Source organism: Mastigoproctus giganteus, chromosome 11 (assembly GCF_048544385.1).
Source record: "Mastigoproctus giganteus isolate SK-2022 chromosome 11, ASM4854438v1, whole genome shotgun sequence".
Taxonomy (NCBI): domain Eukaryota; kingdom Metazoa; phylum Arthropoda; class Arachnida; order Uropygi; family Thelyphonidae; genus Mastigoproctus; species Mastigoproctus giganteus.
In genome coordinates, this window is record NC_143585.1 from 144,711,774 (window position 1) to 144,724,772 (window position 12,999).

The following is a 12,999-nucleotide window of genomic DNA, read 5'->3' on the forward strand; positions in this document are numbered from 1 at the left end:
CATTTATAATTTTAAATGTCATCAGTTGGGTCCACAGAAAAGAGTTTAAAACTGTGAGCCCATCAATAGTCACCTTTGTGAAGGCAGGAACCTTCCCTTTGCAGTTGGCAGTGGTTATTTCTTGGAATGGGTCCTATATCTTTATGCAGTGATTGCCGCTACCTAGTGGCTTCCGACCTGCAGATTGTTAATGCATGACAGTTTCTGCTGATGGCCAGATCGGGAGCGTTTCTTTCCTTTGTTGCATCTTCTCTAATGTATAGGTGTATAAAGAAGTCATCTAACAAAATGCATCAGTTCACGTTTCCCCAGTGCAATGTAAAGTTAGGTTAGAGTGACACGAGCACTGGAGAAAACCTAAAATTAGAGTAGGAGTGTGTTATGATCCTGATGACTGTGATGAATATAATAAATAACTGTACTTCAATTTACACTAATGCTAGGAGCATAGTAAATTAATTTAATGAAATTAAAGTACTGACCAAGTCATCTGGTGCAGACAGTGTGGGAGTATCAGAGACATTATTTCACTCAGATATAATGGATTCAGAATACAGGGAGTACGCTGCGTACAGAAGGAACATGTATGTGTACCCTGTATGTGTTAATTCCATCTGGGAGCCACCATAGATGGTGGCTCCCAGACAAAAGTCCATCTCCACCTAGTGTCATTGTGATGAAATACAGAAACTCTGTAAAATGGGTCTGACATGTGGTTAATGTATGTTCTGTAGTATGTGTTGTGAGTGTCAGGTCTCTTTTCTGCCAGGGAGCAGCCATCACCTGGACAACTGCTGTCCAGTGCCCCTCCTTATCATGTGGAGCCGAACCTGTTGCCTCTATTTTATTTGCATCCACTACAGGTGAATACATTGGTCGTGTATGAAAAATGAGTGAATACATTGACCCCGTACTCAGGTTGCCCAGTTCTGAATACCTCACTTACCTACTAATTTTCCACGGTCTGTGTGCAATGCACAAAATCCCACACCCACAGGAGGTAGTGCTATGCCTGTGGATGCCAGAAAAATTCCATACCCAGGCTGCTGTCCTGGATACCAGCAAAAAAAAAAAAAAATATATATATATATTTTGCACCAGTGAGCTCACACCAGTATAATACTCCATAACTATTGACCAAAATATTTTTTAATTTGTCAAAGGAAATCCAACAACACTTCCAGAAAAAAAAAAAAAAACTGAAAGCACAAAACAACACAAACATACAATATAAACTTATATACAAAGCTTCCTCCTTAAGTTACTCATTACTCTTAAAGTATTTATAATATCACATCATATGTTTCTTCCACCTCTAGCACAGAGTAGATCAACAGACATAATTTTTTCTGTTCCAATCTTAGGACTGTATTTGTACATCTTATAGAACTATGGCAGGTTGTCTCAAATTTTTACTTTTCTATTCATCTGGAACCCTATTTCTAACAATGCAGAAGATTTGTGAGTGTACACAATCATGCTTATCCATTCATGCCCTTCTAATGAGACATGTGGCAGAGAAAAAAAATGCATGGGATACATATAAATTAATGGGTGACATTAAAACAAAATTAAAAGTTTTTTAATTTTGACTCATAGGTTAAGTGCTTAGCACGTTCTTTTACCTTTCTATCCTGAAAATAAGATCTTAAGTTTCAAAGATGTATTTATCACAGTGTGCCGAATGCAAAGACTTGAGGGCACTCTCCCACCAAAGTGATTCAAAAGCACCCTCAAAGTCCACAAAAACCATTAGAACATATTTACTGGGTGATGTCTAGATGTAATTCAGAACCGTCTGTATAGCATCCTCAGTCGAGTGACCTTTTTTTAAACCCATGCTGAGATCTGAGCTAAGATAATAATCCTCAAACATTTTGGTTAATCTTGTGGCAAGCAACCTCTCAAAGACTTTGCCCAAATTTCAGTACGTTTTCTCAGATCGTGTTAATGAAATCATTCTTGTAGGGATAAAATCCTCTATTCTTTACTCCACCGTAAAATCTTATTCTTTATCTAAACCTTGGTTTTCCAATAAATGTGCTAAGGCTGTTCAGGGTGAGAATGTTGCATATCACAATTGACTTGTATCTGAAACTTTGGGTTAATTTTCTGCCTACACCAAAGCTTGAAACAATTATAAAGAAGTTATTAATTAGTCCAAACTAGATTTCAAATGAGCTGTGGGTAGAAAACCTGCTTCTTGTCCAAATGGTAGTTGAGCATTCTGGTCTCATGCCAAAGCTATTGGCCACAATTTTTGCCCATCTCTATTCCCACCTCTGTCAAAACCAGATGGTTCCCTTGCCACTTCAGCTAAAGTTAGAGCTGACTTGCTAGCACCTACTTTTCTTCTAACCCACGTATTGCTCATCTTGGTAAACTACCTCCTACCATTCCCAGTACACCAGTTATTGCTTCCTATTGCCTTCTGTCAGAAGGATTTTGAACAATCTCAATGCTAGGAAAGGTCCAGGTTATGGTGGTATTTCTTGTTTGTTCTCAAAACCTGTGCTCTGGAGCTTACTCCTGTTCTGTGTTGCATTTTTTATTCCAATGCTATTTTCCCTTCTGCTTGGAAATTTGCTCACATCATGCTGGTTCCTAAAAAGGATGACTAATCCCTCCCATCCAATTATTATCCCATTTCACTTCTACTCTTTCTAAAGTCATGCAGAAATCAATTAATCACCAACTCTTAAACTATCTAGAAAGCTTTCATCTGATCAACAATTGCCAGTATGGATTCCATCAAACTTGATGTTCTGGCTTATGTTATCCATCTGTGGATAAATTCAGTGGGAAAGTTGGAAACTCAAGCAGTTGCTCTTGACATTTCAAAGGCTTTTGATTGTGTTTGGCATAAAGGTCTCCTAAATAAGCTGGCATCTTATGGTTTGCCAACTGTTTTTTGTAATTGGTTATCCAGTTTTCTCTCTGACCGCACACTGTGGGTAATGGTAGATGGTTCTCTGTCTTCTAATTTTTCCACTAATGCTAGTGTTCCCCAAGGTTCAGTTCCTTCTCCCACTCTTTTCCTCTTGTTTGTTAATGACCTTCTTTCATTGACTGGAAATCCTAACCATGGTTTTTGCTGATGATAGCGCATTGTATTCCCTTCTAGTTTGAGAAACCTTGCCCAGAATAATACAGCTTCAACTTCTTGAATATCCATTCCCAATTCCTTAAATTCTGATCTCCAAGTAATTAAATGCTTATCTCCAGTAGAGCAAAGATAACTTTATTGATTTCAATCCTTCTAAAATTCAGTCCTGTCTTATATCTCGCAAAAATTATTCTTCTGCTCCTACGCTTATCTTCGACGCTGATTTCTAGGCAAGATCCTATATCTCTGTTGGAAGTTATAACCCGACTTCTAATCTCTCTTGTTACAAGCACTTTGCAAATATTGCTTCTCTAATCAAAAAAAAGTAGGTTTCTCCTTCACTCTCAGCATTACTTGTCTTCCAAACAGCTGTTCATTCTGTACAAACTGAAATCTGCCCTATCATGGAATATTGTTCCTGCATCTGGGGCAGTGCTTCCAAAATCTCTTTGAGTCTTCTAGGTTCCATTCAAAAGAGGGCAGTTAGGTTAATTAATGACTCTTATCTAACACAGTCTCTCTCCACTCTCTGCCTCATAGATTTTCTGTTTTTTCTGCCTTCCTCGGCTAAAGTAAAGAAAGCCAACATGAGAACCACAGTAAACTATGGGAAAGTTATCAGACAAACTCGTTTGCTCCTACTGCAGTTTCTCCCTGCCTTCTTGGTAAACACTGTATGTGTTATCGTTAGTGGCAGTGGAAGCCAACAACTTTATATTGATTGACACGTAGGCATGATAGACCATGTAATGATTTTTTTTTTTTCTCCTCATTATTAAAAGCAGATTATTTTATTTTATTTTTTTTTCACTATAAAAAACCATATTACTGATTTCTTTGTATGTTTTTAAGGTTAGGTTAGGAAACCTAACCTTTTCCTTTTTTTCCCAAGGAAAAGGTTTACTGGTTTTGGATAAAATTCAAAACAGGGTGCACACTCCAGACTATCAGTGTTTTTTAATTGTGTGCGGGTTTTTTTAAATAGATTTTCATTTTTGGCTAGTGATAGTATGAACGAGAACTGTAATGCTCAGTACATTCTATGTTGATATCAATATTTGTAAAATAATAAGAGAAGTTTACCGCAATATCATACGTAGAACACTTCCGTATGATACTCTCCAGCAATTAAAAGAAAAAATCTTACATTACAGTAAAAAATAATTAAAATCAATTGAACACAATTAAAAATCAATCTAACACAATTAAAAATTAAAAGAACTTTAACAAAAAAAAATGCAAAATGAAGCTGACTGTATGTCGTGATCACAGGAACGAAAATTATCAAATAGGGGTGCGCATGAAACTTAAACAGGGATTATTTGTCTTTGCACATGCGTGTAAAAGCCATGAATCGGAGATTAGAAATTGCCGGCGAACATTAGCAGAATTCACATGTAATTTTATTTTGACAGTTTCTGCCATTAATAGTCTTGTATAATTACGTTGGACACTTAAGTATTTTGGCCTCGTTAAATAAAAAATATATTTTTTGTTAATGGCATGAAAGGCTAATTCTGACACTGCTGAACGAGAAGCACGAACTGAGGCCACATGTTGATTAACACAAATTCAGAGGAAAATGCATAAAACCTTGGTACAACGAGTTGCAATCTCTTTCAAGAAATGTATACCAGTTAATTTATTTGTGTTGCCAATGAGGAAAGGACTGAGCGATTTTTCAGTATAGTGTGTATTTTCCGTATTGGCCTGGCCACAGTTTTAAATTCAGTATCTTTAAAGAATCTGTTAAGGTGTTTGTGCCACTGTTCAACATATGGAATAGAAATAAAGTATATTTTAATATTACGATTGTTGGTTGATGTAGTATTTTGTATCCTATCCCTAGCTTGTACCCTAATTTGGTTTATTGTAGCAAGGGGATATAATGTAAGATTTTCAATTTTTTCATTTTAATTGCTGGAGAGTATCATACGGAAGTGTTCTACTTATTATATTGAGGTAAACTTCTTATTATTTTACAAAATTTTGGCTAGTGAAAAGGTTCAATTAGTTTACGCCACTAATTCGGGATGGATTAAAGCAAGCTAGTGAAAAAAGTTAGGTTATGTTATGCTAGAATATGCACCTGGTTATGAAATTTTACTAAGGTTTCTTTATTTTTAATTATACATTATTTCATAACCTGACCTTAAATGTTAAGTTAGGAAATAATAGGAAAAGAAAGAAAGATTCTTTATATATATGTATGCATATCATAATGTCAATCAGTACTTTGTCTGTCACCATATGTGTCAATCAGTATATCTTTCTCGACTTCTACTGATAACGTGCACCATCTGTTTACCGAGGATGCAGGGAGAAACTGTGGTAGTGGCAAACCAGTTTGTCTGATAAGTTTCCTGTAGTTTGCCATGATTCTCGTGATGGCTTTATTTACCTTTGCCCCTGCCTTTTCTATAGTTAATTCCGTGGGCACTGTTCTTCTGAATTGGTGCTTCTATAATTCCTGCTCCCTCTTCCAAACCAGTCAGAACATGTGCTGCGACCATTCAACATCCATTTACTGTCCACTTCAAACTCACAGAACCCACTTTTCTTCTGCTTCATTTATTCATTCGTCATTTTTTTTCTGGGACAACATTTTTTCATACTTATTTCCTGAAAATTACAATCTACAGAAATTCAAGTCTACTGTCAACAGGTATCTTCTTTTATCTTTTCAACCTTCAGCCCATGCATGGTACTAAGTACTATAGGTTCTAATACCTCTTGCATTTGGAGTTTTCATAACAACACACCACTTAAACTCAGGTCTTTTTCATTCCCTACTATCCTCAGTGTTATTCTTTGATTATTGCTACCGATATGCAATAGCTTGAATTTGTCAGTTAACTTCACCTGTCACTTTTCAGCCCCCCCTCTGCCTAACTTTTCTAGATCTAGGTGCAGTAGCATATCCTGATTACTGTCATTAACCACCATGCCAGTCCCCCTTGATGTGAGCACCTGTACGAAGTCAGTGCAGGGGAGGTGGGATTCAATTAATATGTACCTTAACAATCTCGTCAACTATGCCAGTCCTGAAGTAGACAATATCCCACACCCACTGGAGGTAGTGCAGTACTGGTGGGTGCCAGCCACCCTGTAGTTAAGACAGCTTTCTTCTTCTTTCTCAACTACCAGGAAAAATAGTTGCACTACGTGCAACTAGTGCAACAAGTGTAGCCAAGCAAATAGTATAGGGAATGGTAAAATTCTTGAGGATAGGGAGGGGGAGAAAAAGATGGTCAAAAGAAGGCGAAAATAGGATGCAGGGGCATTCATATTACCCTCGTATTACACTAATAGTTTTATGAACTGGAAAAAGATAGAAAAAGAAAGTAGAAAGATAAAAATGAAAGATCCCCTGTTGAAAGGCCTGGCCATGTATAATTTTTTTCGTTTACTGTATTCAGATTTTGCATATTTGCCATCCCTTTATTTGATGTCTTTCTAATATTGCCCTCCCATATTTGAATACATTATTATTTATGTATTATTTATTTCTACAAATATTTTTTTGTATATTGTTTGCTTCCTTAGTCCCATTTCATTTTTGCACTAGGTTTTTTAAATTCTTTCACTTTTTCACCACTACTATACTTCCAGTTTTTACTTTCCTTTAAACCTCTCTTAGTTCAGGCACTATATTTATGATACAAACCACATTTTATATATATAGAAAAGAGAGAACGAAAGAACATATTTACATGGACTAGGACTACTGATAATCAGAGAAACCCAATGACCATGATGAATATTAGTTGTGATAAGATCAATGGGAAGAAGAGATGTGAGAGAAAAAGAGGCAATATCTTTTTGCTTAATATTATTTCATTTTGTATTATACATACATATATATGTATGTTTTATAGGCAGCAACGGTTTGATATTGTTAATAATAAAAAAAATAATAATAATTGTGGATTACGGACCTGGGACACTGCTATATGCAGAAAGTACCCAACGACCATAATTTCTACATAAGTTAGTTGTCTAACTTATGTAGTTGTGCCCTTCACGACTATTAACTTATATATATATGCACAGGTAGCCCTCAATTTAAGTCGGGGTTAGGTTCCTACAGGTGCATTTGCACAATGGAACCCTTTATATAATGGAGTCAATCGGAAATCACAGGGTTAGGTTCCGTGCACCAAAACTTTTACCTACCACTTTGCATCCTTTGCATCGATTGTTTTATTATTTGTAAATAATAAAACAATCGATGCATTATTGTTTTATTACATAGTTGTAGTAATCGATGGAGGCATGTTCGTAGCCCTACACACACATTAGGGCGGCTTTCATCAGATTCTATTCTCCGAATATTGGACTAGGATTCAATTAACTGCTTTTACCAGACATGGTGTGTCTTTATTCTGTTAAATTAAAAACTTTATAACACAATTGGAAAAAACTGCACACGGCTATCACTATTATTATTATTTAATTTATTAATAGTTCAATTAATAAAGAAATGTTAGTGTATAAATTTCCAACACGTAAATAGTGTAAACAAACAACCAACTGAATGCTTCACCGCATGGACCTTTACTACCCGCGTCCACGAGTGGTTACTTTGAGGGTGAGAATCTTTCTCATCTCCGATATGAATGCGCTAATTGCTGATTGGCTCAGATTGTCCTAAACCACGTGAACAGTGCACGATACATAGCACAGTATGATGCCAATAAATTTTGTCTGACGATTTTAAAACTTTCAATTTATAAAAAAATTGCAAAAGTAAATAAATAAAAATAGCATTGTGGTTAATGATCGGCGCTATTGCGAATCAGACCAGTGCAAAATAAAGCCCACCTGTGTGTGTATATATATTTATATGTGCCTTGGTGTCACTTTTCAAGAACCAGTCATCAAAATTGCAAGTAAAGGTGACAATATCAAACTTTGTCTCAGTTTCAGATATGAAATAGTTCATTAACCTTGAACCTTTCTGTTCAAGGTCTTTTCTATAGAAATAGGACTCCAGGCTACCCGTGCTCTACTATTTCACTACATTTCTTCTCCCCTTTTTTACTGTTCTATATCTTTCATCTTATTTATAAGATTAAAGATATAGTCCCATTAGCCTTTCCAGACTCAAGCAGATGGACAGAATGTTTCCGAATGCACCTCTTCAGCTTGTGAATCTTTATGGTGTTGATTACCAACGGTTTATCATCTCTCAAGCATACAGGAATCATATTTCCAATCAGGTGAAAAGAAACACAAACAGCAGTCTGCCTTCAACCAAGTAACTATCAACTTAATGTATTGTATTCAGTGTTCTTCCCCCAGAAAATTTTGCCAGCTGGGTGACATTATGAAGTAGCCGGGTGGGGAAGTGTAATACTTTGCAATATTAAAAAAATTTCTGTTATTTATAAATGTGACTTAAGCTATCCAGAGCAAAAATTAATTGCATAATTTAACGTTATATGCTCCTGTCGCACTGATCTCGATCACATAGTATGTTCGAATTAATTTTGATCGAGATCAGTGGGCAGTACCATATGGTACTGCGAGAATTGCTTCAATTTTAGCCGGGCGGTCAGTTAAATTCAGAGGGTGGTGCGCCCATTCGATAGGTCCTGGGGTGAACACTGGTATTGCAACTATCTTATTTTGTTAAAACATACTATTTTATTTCCTATGTACTAAATTATCTGGCGCCCTAGCCATATGCTGTGAAGGGCTTGCTGTAATATGCAGTAAATGAATATTTATTTATATATACACTGCATATTGTATATATCAGATTTGGGAGATATTAATTATCAAAAATTTTTAGCTATATCACTGACTAGCATCCTGTTATGTATAACTATTGTGACATGGATAGCTGTTTTCTTTTAATAGACTGTTTTAATTAATTTTTAAAAATTCCTTTTAGGATGTGTCTAAAGAATTTTCCAGATGTAAAGAAGAAGGATCATCTCGATTGGATCTGAGCAAGTCCAATGTAAGACCTTTATTTTGTACTTTAATTTACGTTCTTAGATATTTTTGGTATCAGTTAAAGCTGAAAATGTAAACTACAATTTTTGGATGGATATGTGCATAATAAAAGGTTTAACTTAAAACTATGCCAAATGGTGTGTGAAATCTAAAATTGAACTTGTCAGAGCATAGAGTTTCATGTTACACAGATTTGATATTACTGCTGAAATGTGATACTTGTACTAGTAGTAACTAAATGTCAAGCTAACATTTGCACAAAATTGTTGCATTTGAGCTGAACCATCACAGGATTTTCAAGTGGCGTACTGATAGGTGTATGCGGGCCCACTGATGAGGGCACAGTAATTCCCAAAATGGTCATATGAGTGGCGATATTCATCACACAGGATTGGCAATACATTTCACATTCTGGGAAAGGCTGTTTATTTGTAGTGATAGCTTCACAATATGAGAAAATGATGCCATGCTAAGATTTTATAGCATTGTTAATGCAGACATTAGTGTTATTTTAATTACTTCTATACAAAAGTTATACAATAACACATTTTAAATAATAATGATTACACTCGAGTCATCTCAAATTTTATGTTCTAAAATATTTCACAGCATTATAAAATAACATGGTACTATTTTAAAAAAAACTTTTTTTTATGAAAGCAAATGGTGGAACTTGTACGCTTATTTTAGGTGCCAATTCCAAATCTGTAATTGATTTTGCTGTGTCATGTCAATTTACACAAAATGAAAAATAAAAAAAATGTTACCACCCATATCAAAATATATATCTCTTTCAAACATTTAGCAGATAGGCACAGAATATTAAGAACCAGTGACAATGTACTCAGTCATCTCACTAAACCAATATCTTATATAGCAGTTTGACACGGTTCCTTTTTTGCATGTGGATGAATTTGTTTTTTGAAACTCTTGTGCACATCACATAGACACTAACAAATAGTAGTCTGCCATCATTGCCTCATTCCATTTACCCTGATAACTTTTTTTTTCATAGTCTTAATATTTTGATTTCATCCAGCTCTTCACTAACTGCATCATGGTGGCTGTATAGAAAATGAACCTTAACGCTCACATTGCTACATGGTGTCTTGAAATTAAGTACGTTGTGCACAGGCCTTTGATTTATAAATGCCTAAAATAATTTTTAACAACACTCTTATTAACTGAGCCTTCTCTTCTCTCTGAGATGTAGCAAGTATGAAACTAAGTTTCAGCAGCAGCTCTGATTTGTGGTTTGTTGAGTTCACTATGAAGTTTAACATCACTTGTCTCAGGACCTTTTTGAAATAGTGTGCCAGTAACAGCCTTCCTCTATGGCCTTAAACTCTTTCATTGGTCCCAGTTTTATGTAGTTGTGTCAGAATTATGTTGCGTGAAGAGACAAAAGATTCATTTACGAAAATTTTGCTTCCAAATGTGAGATTATTTTTGGCCACATTTAATTTTTATTTATTTTTTCTTTAAATAAATGCCATTAGTATCCTTTATTTCCCCCTTAGCCTATTTACATTGTTTGCATGACACACTGTCACAGGGATTGAGATGCAGACAACTTCTATCAGTTCTTGAATCTCTTTTGAAGAAAAATCAATTTGGAGTCCAACAGAACCAATTCCCCTTTTGAATCTTATGATCACAACTGGTGCTAGCATTTAATGCTTATGAATGCTAAACCCAACTTATCATTACAAGACATTCAGAAATGAACATCTTGTAATGGTAAGCCTTGATATAGAAAAGGCCTTTGGTACTACAGGGAGGCAGATAAGCACTGGCAGCAAGCATCACCTTGCTCATTGATAGCATGAAGTAGGCACAGAAAACTGTGATCAATGGTATTTGTTAGTTCCACAAAAAATTTGCTACCAGATGAGCATTATCTTCTTTTAACTGCAAATTAGAAAAAAAATTTATTAACTTATCGCTATTTTTCCTAAACTAACAGGATATGACAATTTCATTAAGACAGGCAATGGAAGAAACAAGGAAAAACATGCAACCAACCCATCAACGAAAGTTTATAATAGTGGTATATAGATCATTTACTTCAATTTGTTAAAACTTCCTTTAATGTAAAACATTTCAGATTTGATATCAGAACATCCTTTCTTGAAAATTTACATGGAAAGGTGCCCCACAGGAGTCACTACTTAATGCTGCTCTGTTTGCAATTAAATTAAATACCATAACACAGACTATCCCAAATACTGAATTATATTGGTATGCTGATGAACTCTCTGTATTTGTCATTTGTCTTCAGCTTTTAACTGAGTAAGAAACAGACTTTGGCATCTATGTTAAGAAATATGGAATATCTCTTAACATGAAATAAGAAATATGGTTTTTTTTTAACATTATTGTCATACTATCTATCAGAGCAAAGAACTATTGCAGTTTACTTCTTTAAAAAAGCATAAACTACATCCTGACCTGGAACTCAGATTCAAGTCGTCTTTTTTCCATGCTGGTTGATCAATCTGATCCCCTTGCCATTAATATTTGTCTTGGTTTAATAATAGACTCCACATTCAATTTTGCTTCTCATATAACATACTTAAAAAAACTCAACTTGCACTGAGCCATCTCTGCTACAACATGGGTTGCCTGTAGTTTCAGTTGTTGCTTTTGTATCAGATCCAGCTTGGACTGTAGTGCTGTTGTCTGTGGCTTGGCTAGGAAGACTGTATGTTTAAGATTAAAACCATTCAATGCAACACCCTCCACACTGTACTAAGGGCTTTTCCAATATTTCCTGTTCAAATCCACTGTATAGGGGAAAATGAGCTCCCATGCTGGTTGATCAATCTTGCACTTTGTGAAACTTTTTTGACAATGGGAAAAACAAACTCTAGCAAACTGTAACATTCAACAACTTCATTATGGACATGCTCTTAACAGCTGTTTGAATTATCTGATATTAGACACTGACAGTTTTAAAACTGGTGCTGCACTGAATTTTCCCTCCAATACTATTTCTCTATCTCTCCCTAGTGAATGTAACTATCATAATATGACAGCACTGTGTATACAAACAAGTTAGCCTTGGATGTTATCAACATTCAGCTCCACTTAATATCCAGAAACTCTGAGTGTGGTCTCAGCACTGAAAATAAATTCTTATCCTCTCATCCAGCAATAAAACAAAACAAGTTTTTGATTAATTTACAGAATAAAAACCATTTTTCCAAGTTAAACTGGATTCTGGGGCACTCTGATCAAGTGCCAAACAAATAGTTGTCGTTTTTATTGTTATTGTGTGAGATTAATTGGTACAAGGGCCCACTAGATCGAATTATGATTATTTGTTATTTATTTGAAAGAAATTCTTTTCCAATACTTGATGGTTAGAGCTGATGATATAGTTTTATATACTTCAAATAAGAGAACAATTCATCAGGATCTAATTAATTGTAAGTACATGTAATAGTGTTAACAATTCTTACATCTGATTATATTCCAACAATATCCCACCCACAGAAGAAAATTTAATTCCTTGAAATGTGCACCTACTAAAGCATACTATACCCTATGTCAGGCCAAATGTATCTTTTGGTTTAGATCAGTTTACTTCAATTGCAATTGTGAACACTCTGGGGGAAGATTTTTGCTAAAGTGTCTGCTGAAATGAAGCATTTGAATTTGTATTCAAATAACTGTGAGGCATATAATCAGCTCTTCACAGAATGGGAAATGAAAGGCACTATCTCTATCCCGTGCAAGTGCCATCAGGCCAGATGACATCCATTATGACATGTAAATATCTTTCATTTGAATCTATGGATCAGATATAACCAAATGTCTTGAAGAGCAGTTTCTGGACTTCTGGAATAAGACAGTTGTGCTTGCCTTCCCTAGGAAGTGATCCAAAATTTCTGAGCAATTACCCCCAATTACTCTGACAAGCTGCT

General features: G+C 35.4%; 1 protein-coding gene across 3 annotated transcripts in view; it reads left to right on the plus strand.

Moving 5' to 3' along the window:
* LOC150078496 (leucine-rich repeat protein soc-2 homolog) overlaps window positions 1-12,999 on the plus strand; it is a 487,454-nt gene that overhangs the window by 38,643 nt on the left and 435,812 nt on the right. For all 3 annotated transcript variants that reach the window (XM_090385300.1, XM_090385301.1, XM_090385302.1), the window contains exon 3: window positions 9,006-9,074. In XM_090385300.1, the coding sequence (XP_090241426.1) occupies window positions 9,006-9,074 (69 nt within the window). The remainder of the gene's footprint in view (window positions 1-9,005; window positions 9,075-12,999) is intronic.